This window comes from Trachypithecus francoisi, unplaced genomic scaffold, assembly GCF_009764315.1.
Source record: "Trachypithecus francoisi isolate TF-2019V2 unplaced genomic scaffold, Tfra_2.0 Contig01579, whole genome shotgun sequence".
NCBI lineage: Eukaryota > Metazoa > Chordata > Mammalia > Primates > Cercopithecidae > Trachypithecus > Trachypithecus francoisi.
The window spans coordinates 5,474,611-5,491,343 of NW_022681442.1; the positions used below are offsets into that span (position 1 = coordinate 5,474,611).

Here is a 16,733-nt window from a genome sequence, read left to right on the forward strand (position 1 = left end):
ATCTCATTTGTTACTGAGAATGTTACAAAAATTGGGGGAAGGTCTTCATGTAGAAAAATGTGTTCTCATTCATTTATAGATGCTTGAGAAAATTTTGGAACAGTACAAGAAGAAACTACGAAGAATGGATGGTAGGGTGGGGGTGCGTAAGGGGTGTGTGCTACCAGCCTCATGAATGTGTGAGACCGTGGCACAGGAAGGAAGATGCTCACACAAGCATGGGGGGTGGGGCTTGATATGGTTTTTGAACAATGTGAATGTATAACCTAACTTTTTAAAACTCATCTATTTATATAAGAAATCCAAAAAGCAAGCAAGCAGTGGTACATACATTAATATCTGAGTTATTTGGTATGAAAAATTCAAGTGTATGAAAAATGTAAGTGTAAATAGGTACCTATTTACAAGTTTAAGAAACGCAGCATCCAACTTAATAAAACTACAGAAAATACAAAGAAAAATACGTATACAAAATGCTAACAAGAATAAAGGAATCTTTTTTTTTTTCTTTTAAGACAGAGTCTCACTCTGTCACCCAGGCTGGTGTGCAATGGTGTGATCTCAGCTCACTGCAACCTGTGCGTCCTGGGTTCAAGCGATTCTCCTGCCTCAGCTTCCTGAGTAGCTGGGATTACAGGCACGGGCCACCATGCCTGGCTAATTTTTGTATTTATAGTAGAGACAGGGTTTTACCATGTTGGCCAGGCTGGTCTCGAACTCCTAACCTCATGATCCGCCCACCTTGGCCTCCCAAAATGCTGGGATTACAGGTATGAGCCACCACACCCAGCCGAAGGAGTCTTTATTCTTACCATTCTCCACCTATGATCACACAAGCTGGCAAAAATTAGTACATATAAAACTTCAACCATAATTGATACATATATAACAGGATACTCCAAATATACAGAATATATCATCTTTCCAAGTGCCTTGGAGGAAAAAAACTTCTCAAAAAATAATTCCATACCCTAGAAATGTAATGATTCATTAGTTTTCAAAGATGAATTGCAGATTAGAAAACAGGAAGTGAAAACATTTGTAATAGCACATATGATGGTAGGGATTCTCAAACTCCTGGAATTAGAACAACTCACTTGTTCAAACCCATTAAAATCCATTGCTCATGCCCTTTCTCTGGAGATTCCAATTCAGAGAGCTGAGATGGGGCTATGAAATGTGTACTTAGCAAGTTCTCCCAGTTGTATTTTTCATCAAAAGTTTAGAAAACTTCTATGATAATGTAACTAAAGCACTGCTGAGGGAAAATTCATAGCCCTAAATCTATATATTAATTTGTAAAGGATGAAAAAGGGAATTTAATATCCACTATAAGTTATAAAAGGAACAATAAAATAAACCCAGGGGAAAAAATAGAAGAAGTGAATTTGTAGACCCAAGGATAAGTTCATTAGAAAAAAACAGAGCTAATAAAACTATGAGTTGCTCTTTGGGAAAATTCAAACAGTGTATATAGACCACCTTCTAATCTCATTAAGCAAAAAGAAGAAAAAGAGCAAACATCCATAGCATATGAGCATGAAGAATCCTGCAGTCCACCATAACCCAGGGAGATGATCTCAAGAATATAAGGATGGTTCGATCTTGATCAGGAGGGTGGGCAGTTTTGCCAAGCTTGATGTCAACCAGAAGGGATGCACACTCCTTCCACAGAGCAGGCTAGTGACTACAGTCTACAACAGACCAAAAAATGAAACTAAGGTGAATGTCAACATTGACCACCAACCAAAGGAGGAACCTCTGGAGAGTTGTAAATGTGCTCCAATTTTTTAAGAGGTTTTAAAAATCTAATCTGGCAAATCTAAAGCAATATGCATTTGTACAAAAGGTAAAACACTCATGAAATATTTAAGGAATGGACTATACATGGTCCACAAATCCAATTCCTAAATCGAATATTCTGTGAGCTCTTTGGAATAAAGCTGATGGCTAACGTCAATAAAATTGTGTGCTTTTTCTCTATGCCCCTCAGCACAAGCTTTAGAGCTTTAATTACCTTTTATTAGTCTTTCCCTTACAGGAAAAAAAAAAAAAATCCACTCCTCCACAGACCTTTGTAGCTGGTTTTCCCATGGGGCCAAATTAACCAGTGTGTCTCTGGAGACATAAAATTCATGTGGTCTGTGTGCTCACTTTTTTGCTGATTTTGAAGTGTGTTTGCTGAGTTGAAGCTCTACATTTGTGTCTTTAAGCTCCCAACCAGCAGACATGGTTGCGGTTAATTCCTACTTGTCTAGGAACTGCATGATCAGCATCAGAAAACCTTCTGCTCTGAAGACAAAATTTAATACACTACCCTTTGGCCACGTCGTCAATCCATGAGCAGGCTAAGTCTTTCATTGTCAGGGCCTGAGTATATGCAAACACATTAGACCTGTCTGTGGTCTAACAAGGCTGACCCTCAACCAGACACCTCTAATAGAACAGAACTGGAGTCTTGAAATATGTATTTTGAGCTTTGATGTGAGGCCAACAGCTGAAGAGAAAACTCCTGGACTTTTCGAAGGAGCACCACTCCAGGAGGGAGCAGTGGCCTGACAACCAGCTTGGAAGCCCTAAGTTGGGAGGGCAGGATTTAATTGAAAACACATGAGGGAAAGAATTCTAGCAAGGCCTAGCGTGGTCGGAGGACAGCTTGCAGGGCAGGAGCCGGGAATGGGAGACCCATGTGTGTTTGTGTAGCTCCGGTGCATAAATATTTTGTTTCATGTCTAACTCCAAAAGGCACAAGTGCAAGAAAACATCCCCATTCTACAGACGCCCAGTGATGGCAACACATACGCGCGTGCTTAGGTAAAAAGATGTATTTCAAAGTGGGATCAGTGAATCTTCAACTAAATAAATAAATGTACAGCCCTCCAAGATGCAGAATTTCCCATCCCTAGTTTAACAGTTACGGTTCACTTTGTTTTACGTGCATTTCGCAGATGAGTGGTGCTCTCATCAGCAGACACAAGACTTCTTTGGCCTCTGCTTTTTTTTTTTCCTTTCTTCTAATAAGGAGATTACACTCTGGATAAACAAAACAGACAGGAGAATGTAATCCAGGGTTTTGGTGGTTTGAGTCTAGAAGGAGTACAAAATTAGCCTTGATAGGCAGAAAGAGCATCCCAACCTGTCTGTCAAAAACTCTGGCCATTTCTAGGACACCTTTGCCGAACTGAAACAGGAAACAACAAAAATTTTACATGCTTATAAATGTTCTTTCTCCCCCTCCAAGGAAAATCTTTACGTAAAGATGGACTCATTTACCTCATTTTTTACACTTGCATCTGCCCCTTTGTCAAGAAGTAACTGAACTAACTCTTCATGATTATTTAACACAGCCACCTAGAAGACAAAACCCAGGGTGGTGTGCATGAGCCTCTCCCTCCAGGGCACACACAGCAGGGAGCACCAGCCTGGCGCGTGCAGGGTCCCAGCAGCCCCCCTGCAACCCACAAAGGGCCACTGTGGCTTTGTGTGGCCTGCAGGCACAGCACTTCCCCTGCAGCTGCAGTAGTAGCAACTCCAGGGAAAATGAAAATGGACCCTCCCTCTCTCCACACGAAAACCAGGACAGAAAGCAGTTTGTTCTTTGTTTCACCAGATCTGTTTTGATCCCACAGTGGTCCTGGGGACAGGGGCTCTTTACTCCTTAAATAGTCGTAAAAAGGGAATGAAGTATTCTAGTGATAGCCTCATGCCCTTATGAACAAGCCGACAGGGAACACACACACAGTCAAACCCAAGGGCTGGTGCAGGGCTGAACTCACAAGAATTGTCTAATTACAGAAAAAGCTCTGACCTTAATTCCACGCAGAAAACTGCCTATTTTCGGGAGAAGGACCTACCATAAGGGGCGTCTTTCCATTTCTGTCCTTCACATTCACATTGGCCCCAGCATCAATTAGAAGAGAGGCCACCCTCTGATTTCCCGACACCGCAGAGACTCTCATGAGTGGGGTCCATCCTGAACCCGTATCCACGATGTCTACCTGTTGCGCCAGAGAAACAGCTGTGTTAAGCCCAATTTCTTTCTCTTAAACTGATTCAAACTTATAAAAGGAATATTTGCTTGCCCCAATGCCCGGACTTAGATAGCAGTCTTTCTATATTTGGTTCACTGCACTGTTCTAATTTAAGTCACATTTCTGTGCTGCAAGGACACGTGTTAGAATTGCATTAGAGGGTGCTGAGAGGCCCCAGGGTCTCCCTGTCAGCTTCTTCACCTACATCCTTTAAAGTGGAAAAAAGGTAGGCTAGAAAAATTAACTGAACTACTTTCCCCTTGGGGCTCCTGGTGAGTTCTTATTTTCTCTTGCCTAACTTTCCTCACCTAGCATTCCTTTTTCTTTATGTATCGTTGTAAGCAGCTTTACATCCTTTCTGGAATGAGACGGTAATAATACATACACACACTCTTATGCTTACCAATACTTATCAATTTTAGGCAGGAGACCTACAGGTAAAATACAGAACAACCAGATTCATTACACAAACTCTGTCTGAAAAGTCTGACTAATGGCTTCTCCAAAACAGTGTGCCCAGTAATCAGATGGCTGTTTCCTGATCATCTTCTCTCCACTGAAATCTCTCAATTTAGTGTTTTAAAATAAATATTTTAGATTAAGAAAATGTAAATGTTGTCTCTTCCAATTCCAGTGAAGACCTCACCAATCCACGAAGAGTGGTGCTGAAGTATAGATACGTGTGTGTGCTCAGACACGCACACACGTGCACGTGTACATGCACACATGCATACCATGTGCACACGTGCATGTAAGCACACATGAGCACATGCACGCACACACAATCTGTTACAGAAAAATTACTCAAAGATGAAGCACAGCTTTAGTAAAACTTCAGAATGGAACAACAAACAAGGAATTTCCAGGAGATCTTGGGGGCACTTCAGGGTATTTCTACGTATCAGATTATCCACTGTAACACGATTTGGATTTGCAGCTCTTCTTCACGCAAAGAACTAACCTGTGGGCAACACACTCCATTATATTTAAAGAATAATAAAATAAGCACCTCATATTACATGATGCTTTATGCAAGCTTTCAACCCTCTTTACACACACTTTCTCTTTTGGTCCTAAAGGTTAATCAGAGGTAGGTATTTTTATTCTTGGTTTACAAACGATCAAACTAAATCTCAGAGAAGTGCCTTTCCTGAGATCACATGGATCATTAAATGCAGAAATGAACACATAAGTCGCCAATAAGTCACTCTTAGTATATGATCATTCCATTTGGGAAGAAGGTGGTGATTGGCTCCCAGTCCTTCCCATGGGCTTCAGAAGCACCAGGTGAGCCATCAGCCAGAACGTGGAGAGACTCATGTTGACATCATCCATCCGCCACCAGGCCAGGCATGTGGAAATCTATAGTAAACACATCCACGCTTATTGTTCTGTCCTCTGCAAAGTAGTTCCAGTGCTTCAAAGAAAGATGGAATTTATCCCAAATAAGTATATTCATATCTGAAGCCCAGAGAGCCAAAATTTCCAAAACTCCAGTATTTAAGTGTTGATAGCAGAGATGTGCCCTATTGTGAATGCTTCATTCATTCATTCATTCATTCATTCGAGATGGAGTCTCACTCTGTCGCCCAGGCTAGAGTGCAGTGGCACGATCTTGGCTCACTGCAACCTCCACCTCCTGGGTTCAAGCAATTCTCCTGCCTCAGCCTCCTAATAAGCTGGGATTACAGACGCCCGCCACCACGCATGACTAATTTTTCTATTTTCAGTAGAGACAGCATTTCACCATGTTTGCCAGGTTGGTCTCGAACTCCTGACCTCAAGTGATCCACCCGCCTTGGCCTCCCAAAGTGCTGGGATCACAGGCATAAGCCACTGCGCCCGGCCTGGATGCCTGACTTCTTTCAGCAAAGTACAACCTTGTTTTTCAACCACAGACTTTCACTAAGTGCAAAACCTGCCCAGAATTCATCATAAACCAATCAAGGAGTGTGTGGCTGTCACTACCACATATGGCACATGGGCCCAGCTCTACTATGGAAGCCCATAGGCTCAGCCTCCTGCCTCTGTGCCTGTCTCTAAAACATAAGGAAAATAAGAAATGTAATAAATTCTTAATGACTGAGATTTTTCCTATAAGTGGGCACTTTTCTTAATTCTCCAAAAGCAGCAGCAGGAACCAGGTAGATCCCATAACTGAAGTCTCACTTTCCCTCAACTACCCTTCAGAAACAAACTAGAACAAATCTACTGACATCTTCCAGGAGACATGACTTTTCTCAATTTGAGTTGATTTTCCAGGTCATCGACTTCGTTTCTCAGCACTCTACACACCAGCTGGCAGTCACAGATAGCACAGAACTTTGTCCATCATTCTTTAGTTCCATGCTTTGAACTTTTTAGCTGATTAGTCTTGAACTAAATTTTTCAAAGTTATCAGCAATTTCCATAATTGATCTAATTGATCTAATTCTAATTACCCATCTTCAAATATCTATAGATGTCCAAACAACACTGCTTCTATTTGCTAAATCAAATTTGCAGTTTCTGATAACATGAAATCAAAAGTAGACCAACTTGCCTGTTTCCAGGTAAAGACACAACTGAAATGTTCTATTCTTGATATGGTCAGTTTGCTCTTTGGAAATTTTTTGTAAGGACTAATCTTTAAAACAAACTAAGAATAAAAATTACCTAATTTTAGAAGCAACAAGAAGCACAATGGCTATAAGAGCTCTTAATATATTTGTATCACCACCATTTGAGATATCTGGTACATGCTTAGTCAAGGTTTAGTGACAGACTGAATGAAGAAAGAAATAAGCAAATGAACAAAAGAACCAAGTAGAAATGTCAGGCCGGGCGCGGTGTCTCACACTTGTCATCCCAGCACTTTGAGAGGCCGAGGCGGGTGGATCACTTGAGGTCAGGAGTTCAAGACCAGCCTGGCCAACATCGTGAAACCCCATCTCTACTAAAAATACAAAAATTAGCTGGGCGTGGTGGCATGTGCCTGTAATCCCAGCTACTAAGGAAGCTGAGACAGGAGAATCACTCGAACGTGGGAGGCAGAGGTCTCAATGAACCGAGATCGCACTACTGCACTCCAGCGTGGGCGACAGAGTGAGACTCCATCTCAAAAGAAAAAGAAAAATAGAAAAAGAAGAAAAAGAAAACAGTAGAAACATTAGGTCCAGCTCTGGATTCAGACCTGTTTCTATTCCCTACACAAGATAAACCCCCATGACAATCGGAAAGCTCACTCTCATGTCCATTCTAAGGTTTCAGGGGCTTTCTTGCTAAGTCAGAAAACCTTCTCCAGCATTTCTAAGGGTGACTAATCAAAGGCCCTGCTTCTGCCAGACCCCGTGGAGCAGCATTTCCGATTCTTGACGACATGTGCATGGTTAACAAGGCAGGTCCCGTACCTCACAGCCATCCTTTATCATCCACTCAATCACACTGCAGTGGCCTCCATCTGCAGCCCAGTGCAGAGCCGTACAGCCGCCCAGGTCTCTAGCCTGCCAAGAAGCGCCATGCCTCCGGAGATATTTCACAACGTCTAGGTGTCCCGCATAGCACGCCAGCATTAGACTGCAACATACAGAAGAAGCAGCATTTGACAATAAGCACAGTCACCGAACTCAGCTCCACTTTTTACCCTACCTGGCTTAAACCAAGACATCCTAACTTGAGTGGAAAAGCCATGGGAATTGTTCATATAAAATGTACACATATCCATCAACTGATGTACAAAACGTGGTATATATCCATACAATGGAATACTAGAAATGAAGTGCTACAAACATGAAAGAACCTTGAAACACTGCACTGAAAGATGCCAGACATGAAAGGCCACATATTGTCTGATTCCATTAATATGCAATGTCCAGAATAGGCAATCTACAAGACAGGACTAGCAGGTGAGTGGCCGCCTGAGGCTGAAGGGAAGGAGCAATGGGGAATGATTGCTAGAGAGTGCAGGGCTAATATTTCAGGGGAACAGGGGATGAATGTTCTGGAAGTAGACAGTAGTGATGGTTCCACAACTTTGCAAATACGTTTTTAAATGTTGATTTGTATGTTTTAAAAGGTGAATTCTATGGTATGTAGATTATATCTCAATAAAAAACGAATAGTGACTGTAACTGAGGATAAAATATTAGATTTTAAAACATCCAAAGTCCATGATATTCAAAAAAGAGAAAAGGAAAAAAAATACTCATTTGACACTATTAGAGATAACTATCAAACCAATTGCCTACTCTAAAAGTTGGTATTTAAGAAAAAATTAAATCTTTTCTCTGTTTTTTAGGATAAAATGTAGTCTATGCCTGGTTGGTGGGGGAAGCAGCAGTATTTCACAGAAGACTGCCAACTAGTAAATATAAAAGGAACCACAGAGTTAGAAAAGCCCTTATTTGCAATTCCCAATTAAATAATTGATTCAGGCAATAAAATTATTGGCACTGAAATTATTGGGTAAAAGTTAATGGGGAGGCCAGGCGCAGTGGTTCACCCCTATAATCCTTTCTCTTTTGGAGGCTGACGTGGGTGGATTGCCTGAGCTCAGGAGCTCGAGACCAGCCTGAGCAACATAGTGAAACCTCATCTCTACTAAAAATACAAAAATTAGCCAGGCATGGTGGCAGGTGCCTGTAATTCCAGCTGCTCGGGAGGCTGAGGCAGGAGAATCGCTTCAACCCGGGGAGGTGGAGGTTGCAGTGAGCTGAGATCATGCCACTGCTCACCAGCCTGGGAGAGAGAGCAAGACACTGTCTCCAAACAAAAAAAAATTAATGGGGAATGGAATATTCACATGGCAAATGAATTATTACACCCAAAATTATTTTCTAAGTGCAATGGGAAAACTCTATCTTTACAAAGAAGAAAATTTGCTGTCATCACTCTAAAAAGATAATGAAACCTAGAATCACTACCTGTGAGACAACCTGCATCACAGGCCTCCTGATGGATGTAACATGAAGTCACAACACTAGCTCCGAAGTATTCTTGCTAAAGTGTTAACCTAAGTCTAATTAAGCCTTTAATTTCTTTTTAATTCTTAAAAAATTTCACCTTGTTGCCCAGGTTGGTTTCAAACTCATGGCCTCAAGTGATCTTCCTGCCTCAGCCTCCCAAAGTGCTGGGATTACAGGCAGGAGCCACAGCACCCAACCTAATCAAGGCCTTAAGCCTGTCTTTAACTTTATTGTTAATAAAGGGATAGATGAACAAGTGAAATGCCTGCCCCACAACTGGGAGACAAGCAAATCCAGAACATAGGACATTCTAGAAGATAACCTGTCTGCTCTCCTCAAAGAGTCACTGCTATGAGAAAAAAAAAGTTTTAAAGAGAGAGGACTGGTCTAGAATAAGAGACTATAAAGAGAGAGAAAGGCCAGATGAAATGTGGGAACCCTGAATGGATCATGGTCTCGCCCCACACCACCTCCCAAACCCCGCCCCTCCTCCCGAACCCCACCCCACCTCCCAAACCCCACGCCGCACCTCCCCAACCCCACTCCTCCTTCCGAACCCCATGTCCCTCCCTCCCGAACCCCACGCCCCTCCTCCCGAACCCCACGCCCCTCCTTCCGAACCCCACACACCGCCTCCCGAACCCCACACACCTCCTCCCAAACCCCATACACCACCTCCCAAACCCCATACACCACCTCCCAAACACCACACACCACCTCCCAAACCCACACACCACACCTCCCAAACCCCCCACACCACACCTCCCAAACCCCCCACACCACACCTCCCAAACCCCCCACACCACCTCCCAAACCCACACACCACCTCCCAAACCCCCCACACACACCTCCCAAACCCACACACCACCTCCCAAACCCACACACCACCCCCCAAACCCACACACCACCCCACACACCACCTCCCAACCCACACATCACCCTACACACCACCTCCCAACCCCCCACACCACCCCCACACCACCTCCCAAACCCCCCACACCACCCCACACACCACCTCCCAAACCCACACATCACCCCACACACCACCTCCCAAACCCACACATCACCCTACACACCACCTCCCAAACCCCCCACACCACCTCCCAAACCCCCCACACCACCTCACACACCACCTCCCAAACCCCCCACACCACCTCCCAAACCCCCACACCACCTCCCAAACCCACACACCACCTCCCAAACCCACACACCACCTCCCAAACCCCACACACCACCTCCCAAACCACACACCACCTCCCAACCCCACACACCACCTCCCAAACACCACACACCACCTCCCAACCCCACACACCACTCCCAAACCCACACACACCACCTCCCAAACCCACACATCACCCCACACACCACCTCCCAAACCCCACACATCACCCTACACACCACACCTCCCAAACCCCCCACACCACCTCCCAAACCCCCCACACCACCTCCCAAACCCCACACACCACTCCACACACCACCTCCCAAACCCCACACATCACCCTACACACCACCTCCCAAACCGCACACACCACCTCACACACCACCTCCCAAACCCCACACACCACCTCCCAAACACCACACACCACCTCCCAAACCCACACATCACCCCACACACACCTCCCAAACCCCACCACCACCTCCCAAACACCACACACCACCTCCCAAACCCCCCACACCACCTCCCAAACCCCCCACACCACCTCCCAAACCCCCCACACCACACCTCCCAACCCCCCACACCACCCCACACCACCTCCCAAACCCCCACACCACCTCCCAAATACAGCTGTGGAAGACCTTTGGGAAACAGGTTGGGAGACCTGCATGGGTGGTTGTGTATCAATGATATTAAGGAATTAGTTGAAGTGTCTTAGAAGTGATATGATATGATTACTATGCAAGTTAATGACCGTGTTTTTCGGAAACATTTTCTGATGTATTGAGGGGTGAAGGGTTATGCTATGCTACTAATTTCAAAACAGTTCAGCAAGAGTGGAAAAAAAGGAGAGACAAATATGGCCAAATGTCAACTGGCAAGCCTAGGTGGGAGGTTTACAGGTGTTTGTTGTGCTATTCTTTCACTTCTTCTAAACGTGTAAATGTTTCAAAATACAGAGTTAAAAAATAAAACAGAAGATCTTCCCAACAGGGAAATGTGCAAAGCCTCTGAGTGGTAACTGGACTATCCAGCCCCCAAGGCGAGGCCCAGCTGAGCTGAGATGGGGCCAGACCTCTGCAGCCCCACGTCCTCACACAGTCCTTCATTTCTTGGAGACCCCCAGAAGACAGTCAGCGTGGTGCAGTGCCTGTCTCCCGGGTTTAGGGTGCTCATACTCCTTTCCCAAGCACTGGAGGGTCTTTAGAATGACCTTTGCTAAGGGAAGAAAACTTCACTTTTTAAATTATATTCAAATAGAACTCTAATTATCTGCATGACTTTTTTTTTTCGAGACAGAGTCTCACTCTGTCGCCCAGACTGGAGTACAATGGCACAATCTTGGCTCACTGCAACCTCTGCCTCCTGGGTTCTAGTGATTCTCCTGACTCAGCCTTTCAAGTAGCTGGGACTACAGGCGCGCATCACCATGCCCTGCTAATTTTTTGTATTTTTAGCAGAGACAGGGTTTCACCAGCCTGGCCAGGCTGGTCTCAAACTCCTGACCTCGTGATCTGCCTGCCTCGGCCTCCCAAAGTGCTGGGATTACAGGCATGAGCCACCACGCCTGGCCTATCTGCATGATTTTAAAATAATACTTCTTTTCTGATTATAAAGTAAGGCATGGTACCTAGAAAAAAAAAATCCCATATCAGAGTCACCCATAACCTCACCTCACAGAGAACAAACTCTTAAGATTCTGTTGAATTTGCTCTAGGAGGTAAGGGGGATTGCTTAAAAACCAGCCCCGGAGGCTCTGGGCTGCCCAGCAATGAGCTCATTGAGATGAGGCGCTCTTCCTTCCCAGGGACAGGCATAGCCCTGAACTTACCACCTCCCACTGGCAGAAAGCCACCAAGGTCCTCCAAGTGCCAAGCCGCTGGAGTCAGCCACCACCCCAACTGCCACCTGAACTCAAACTGCCTGGCACCTGCGGGGTCTGTTATCTGCTGCTTTATAAGAATGCCCCTCTCTGGTTCACAGGGTAGGAGAAAGGGAGAGTGGCCAGGACATAGCATGCTCCTGAGCACAGCCCTGTAGGGCATCCCACTGTGCCCCAGGGCAAGCCCACCAGGAATGGAGGAGGACCCACTCCACTCGCCTGCTGCTGAGTTCCCTGCTCAGAGTCACTCCCAGCTCTACACAAAATCCCATCTTTTCTCTCTTGCTTTGTATGATTTTCTCTTCTCACTGCCTTTTAAAAAGTATTATTTCAGTTTCTTATTATTTCACATACTTCCCTGTTTACATAAGCACTGAAAACAGTGTTCACATACTAAATATTCCATGATATGAATATATCATAACTTCAATCAATCCACTATTGTCGGACATTTAAGCTGCTTCACATTTTTCACAATTTTAAATAAGGCAACAACAAACACCCTTACTAATCATATTTGCATTTCTGATTGTTTCCTAAAATGGGATCACTGTGTTCATGGATGTGGCTTACTTCGGAAGCACATTTCCGAATTGCTTTCCAGAAAGATTATACCAATTTACATTTCTACCAACTATATTTGAAAGTACAGGTTATTTCACTGCATCTTTACCAACATGATTATTTTTTAATAACCAATTTGATAAGTAGAAAACTTTTTAATTACTAGTAATGCTAAACATTTTTATATGAATTGCTTATATTGATTCTGCTATAAATTGTCTTCTTGTGTAAACTGCTTTTTTCTACTGTGTGTGGAGGCTTTTTTGGAATACATGTATGGGCGTGTGTGTGTTCTACACATTAAAGATGCCGGTAATTTGTCTATAATACATTTGTAAATATTTCTCTGGATTGTCCTTAACATTGTAATTAAGTTTTTAAAAATGTATAATACACTCTTAATCTTTTCCTTAATTATTCCTTTCAATGCACTTGTTCCTTTCACATTACAAGATAAAACAATTATGCATCTGTGTTTTCCGGTCATTTTTTATGGTTTTGTTTTTTACATTTAATTCTCAATGCATCTGGAATTTATTTTGGTATATGCTATAAGACCAGGATCCAACTTGACTTTTTCCTTCAAACATCCTGTTTTTCCAGTACATTCCTCATTGGTTTATGTTACTTCCATCATCATATACCAGGTTCTTCTGTAGATAGGGATCCACTTGAGGATTTCTATTCCATTCTACTTTTTTTCTGATTTGTTCTGGTATCATACTACTTTAATTACTATAACGTTATGAGGCATTTTAATAACTGTCAAGGCAAGTCCTTCCACACTCTTCCTTGACAAAGTTTTAGTAGATATTATCTATTTGTTGTTCTCAATAAATTACAATCATTTTGACAGGCTCCCAAGAATAATTCCATTTGAGGCTGCACTGAACCTCAATGCAGTATTTGAGAAGAATTAAAAATTGTATAATACTCAATCTTGCCATTCTGGCATATGACATGTCTTTATTTCTTAAATTTTTATATCTCTCAGTAAGGTTTTTAGGTTTATTTTTTCATTCAGATTTCCTACCTTTCTTGTTCTCATTCTATTTTATTTCCCCATTATATTTATTAACCAGTAATTGCAGGGATTTAAGAAAGTCTTTTCTTTGCCTTGTTTGTCCACTTTACTGAGCCTCCTTATTAAGTCCAAGTTTTTCAAGTTGATTCTATTGGGTTCTACAGGAAATAAATCATACCTCTTATCTCAGTTCATATCTTCCTAAGTGGATCGGCCTTCAAAATACTGTCTAATCATGAAATAACAAAATATATCTGTATTTACCATATGCCAGGAACTGTTTTATGCATTTTTCATATTAACTCATTAAATGCCTACAACCTATAAGTACTTCCATTATTCCAATTTTACAGACACGAAACTGAGATACGGAGAGGTTAGGTAGCCTGTCCAAGGCCACACCACATCCTCAGAGGGATGCAGCTTTCACATCAAGCTCTCCACCACTCTCCTGGGCTTCACTACTAATTTTGAAAAGGAATTTGCCAATACTAAGAATGACACTGGCTGATTGAGATGATTTAAAAAATAAAAGAAATCTTTGTATGCTGCAATCAAAGGAATCCTTCATTCAGCAGACACTTTCTGCCTCCCATGTGCCAGACACTGTTCAAAGGCTGAAAAAGCATCCTTCACTTTAAAAAATAAGACACTTTTTTCAAGACCATCCTGGCTAACAGGGTGAAACCCCATCTCTACTAAAAATACAAAAAATTAGCTGGGCGTGGTGGCAGACGCCTGTAGTCCCAGCTACTTGGGAGGCTGAGGCAGGAGAATGGCGTGAACCCGGGAGGCAGAGCTTGCAGTGGGCTGAGATTGCACCACTGTACCCCAGCCTGGGCGACACAGCGAGACTCTGTCTCAAAAAATAATAAAAATTAAAAAAATTTAAAAAATACTTTTTAAACTTTTTAATATACATGCCAAGGTACACCCAATTTTTGTTTTGCGTCTACACAAATAAAGGTTTTCACCTTTAATCTACTGCTGGAAAGTGTTATGTTAAAAAATTTCCTAATACCCTCCGGTATGGCCCTCCTAGGTGGGATGGAAGAGATCTATAAATACCTACACACAAACACACACACAAATAACTTTTTTTTCTCGATCAGATTTTAGCAATAAGGTTATCCTCTGGAGCATTCCAGTTTCCTCTCTGCTCTGGAAAAGCCCAAGGTTATTATCAGTGCCTAGAAAATCTGAACAGGTTCAGTAGTAGAATAGTCAAGCCACCGAGCCTATGTTGGAGGTAATTTTTAAATGAATTTTCTAGTTTCTTGCATGGACACTGGTTATTTCGAATTTTCTGCTTCTTGGGTTGACTTGGTGGTTTAAATTTTCTCAGAACAAAGTATCCATTTCAATGACATTATCTACTATTATAGACACAAACTTCTTTTCATGTTTACATTTTCTCTATAACCATCATTATTGTCCTCTTTCAAACTTCTAATGTTTTTCTTCTTAGATTTACAAAAGATCGGTGTATCTTATTAGATAGCTTATTTTTAAGAGGTAACTCTTACATTTCTCAATAATCTTTCTACTTTTTAATCAATGTCTACTTTTAATTCTTTCATTTTTCCTACTCTCCTTATACTTTTTCTTTTCCCTTTTCAGATTGCTATTATTCTTTTCAAACCTGGAGTTGGTAGCTTAGTCTCAACTTAGCCTATGAGTTATTCGGAAAAATACTTTTTAAATTTATAAGTGATATTTAAGATATTGTTATTTAAAATCTATTGCTGCATTGTGTTCAGAGAATGTAAATGTAGAAGATAGTCCTTCTGATTTCAGAAGTTAGTTGGGGTTTTCTTTATGGCCTGCCCCAGAAGGTCAGTGTTTGGCAGCTGTCCGTCGATGCCATCTGCAGCGCCCAAGCCCTGGTTCCATGTGTGTCGTGACCACAGCCCCTGAAGCCAGGGCCTGGCATTTTGCTCAGTGTTTCACCCACACACCAAGCACAGCGCCTGGCAAGTAGAAATCAGTCAATAAACACGGGTTAGCTGGAATTAAGATAAACTCTAATGACTAGATGAGCGAGTGTGTTTAGGTCTTTCAGGAACACTCATCTGCCCTTGATGTGTGTCACATTCTTCCCCGGAGCTTTTCCTGTAGCGTTCTCAGCCCTCCAAGGGAACATGTGCCTCTCACCTCAGGAAAGTGCTCCGGGCGTCTCTCTGGTGGTGATTTCTGTCTGCTTCTTTAGAAACAACGAAGATTTCTTAGCAAAGAGTGAGGCTGAAATGCAGCGGGGGCCTGAGAGAGGCACGGGGTGCCGGGGGCAGGCACTTGTACCCACGCGCGGCACGGCTGGCCAGAGCTGCTCTGTAGCTGCCATTTCCCGTGCACTGCGTGTCCGTCCACTGGGCACGGCCACCACGCCAGAGAAGGCACCATACGTTACAACAGATGCCCGCCCCCCACAAGCACCCTGGTGAGTGAAAGCACAAGACCATGTGAGCAAGCCAGCTTTTGTGATCACCATCTTTCCTCGGGGACCCACCTACCTCTCAGGACTGTCAAAAGAAACTCGAGAAAATGTTTGGGTGAAATCACAGTGCCTCTGGGCACAAGCCCAGCAACACAATTCTGAGAACATCAGCACATTTTCAGTCAGATCCCACCTCCTACCTGTCCTTGCCACTTCCATTCTTCAGATTCACATCTGTGCCATTAGAAACTAGGATTTTCACAAGCCTAAAGGAAACAAACTGAACTGTAGCTAGATAAGTCACCTTGATCACTCAGCACCCACAATAGTCCAGTCAAAAAAGAATAACACAGCATCCAAGATGCCTCTTTGCAACAGTTTCTTCTGCACCTTCAGAAGCCAGCTGGTTTTAAAACCAGGCACCATTAAACCAGAAAACCACGTCTTCATTCCAAAAACAGGCTTTTACCTTTGACGCAAGTTATTCACTAAAATCAAACGAAAGCACATGAAACAAATTGGGCTACCAAAATAATTCACTGTCCTTTGAATGGTCATTTTTTAATATATTCTTAAATGGTAGCATTTAATGAAAAAACATTCATGTTTTCTTCAAATGGCATTTAATTAAGATATAAATGAAAATAAGGTATTTCTATTAATACTTATCTCTGTGTGGAATAGATAATGAGAGTATAT

The 16,733-nt window shown here is 42.9% G+C and overlaps 1 protein-coding gene across 4 annotated transcripts in view; it reads right to left on the bottom strand.

Moving 5' to 3' along the window:
* Positions 1 to 2,810: 2,810 nt before the first annotated feature.
* Positions 2,811 to 16,733, bottom strand: part of FANK1 (fibronectin type III and ankyrin repeat domains 1) — a 119,530-nt gene continuing 105,607 nt past the window's right edge. The window contains exons 6-11 of one of the 4 annotated variants that reach the window (XM_033179356.1): positions 16,235 to 16,300; positions 7,421 to 7,586; positions 3,855 to 3,998; positions 3,274 to 3,351; positions 3,137 to 3,181; positions 2,811 to 3,033 (exon numbers count right to left, since the gene is read on the bottom strand). In XM_033179356.1, the coding sequence (XP_033035247.1) occupies positions 2,965 to 3,033; positions 3,137 to 3,181; positions 3,274 to 3,351; positions 3,855 to 3,998; positions 7,421 to 7,586; positions 16,235 to 16,300 (568 nt within the window). In that variant the 3' untranslated portion in view covers positions 2,811 to 2,964. Of the gene's footprint in view, positions 3,182 to 3,273; positions 3,352 to 3,854; positions 3,999 to 7,420; positions 7,587 to 16,234; positions 16,301 to 16,733 lie in introns of all 4 variants that reach the window. The other 3 variants (XM_033179339.1, XM_033179348.1, XM_033179364.1) reach the window with 3 other exon arrangements.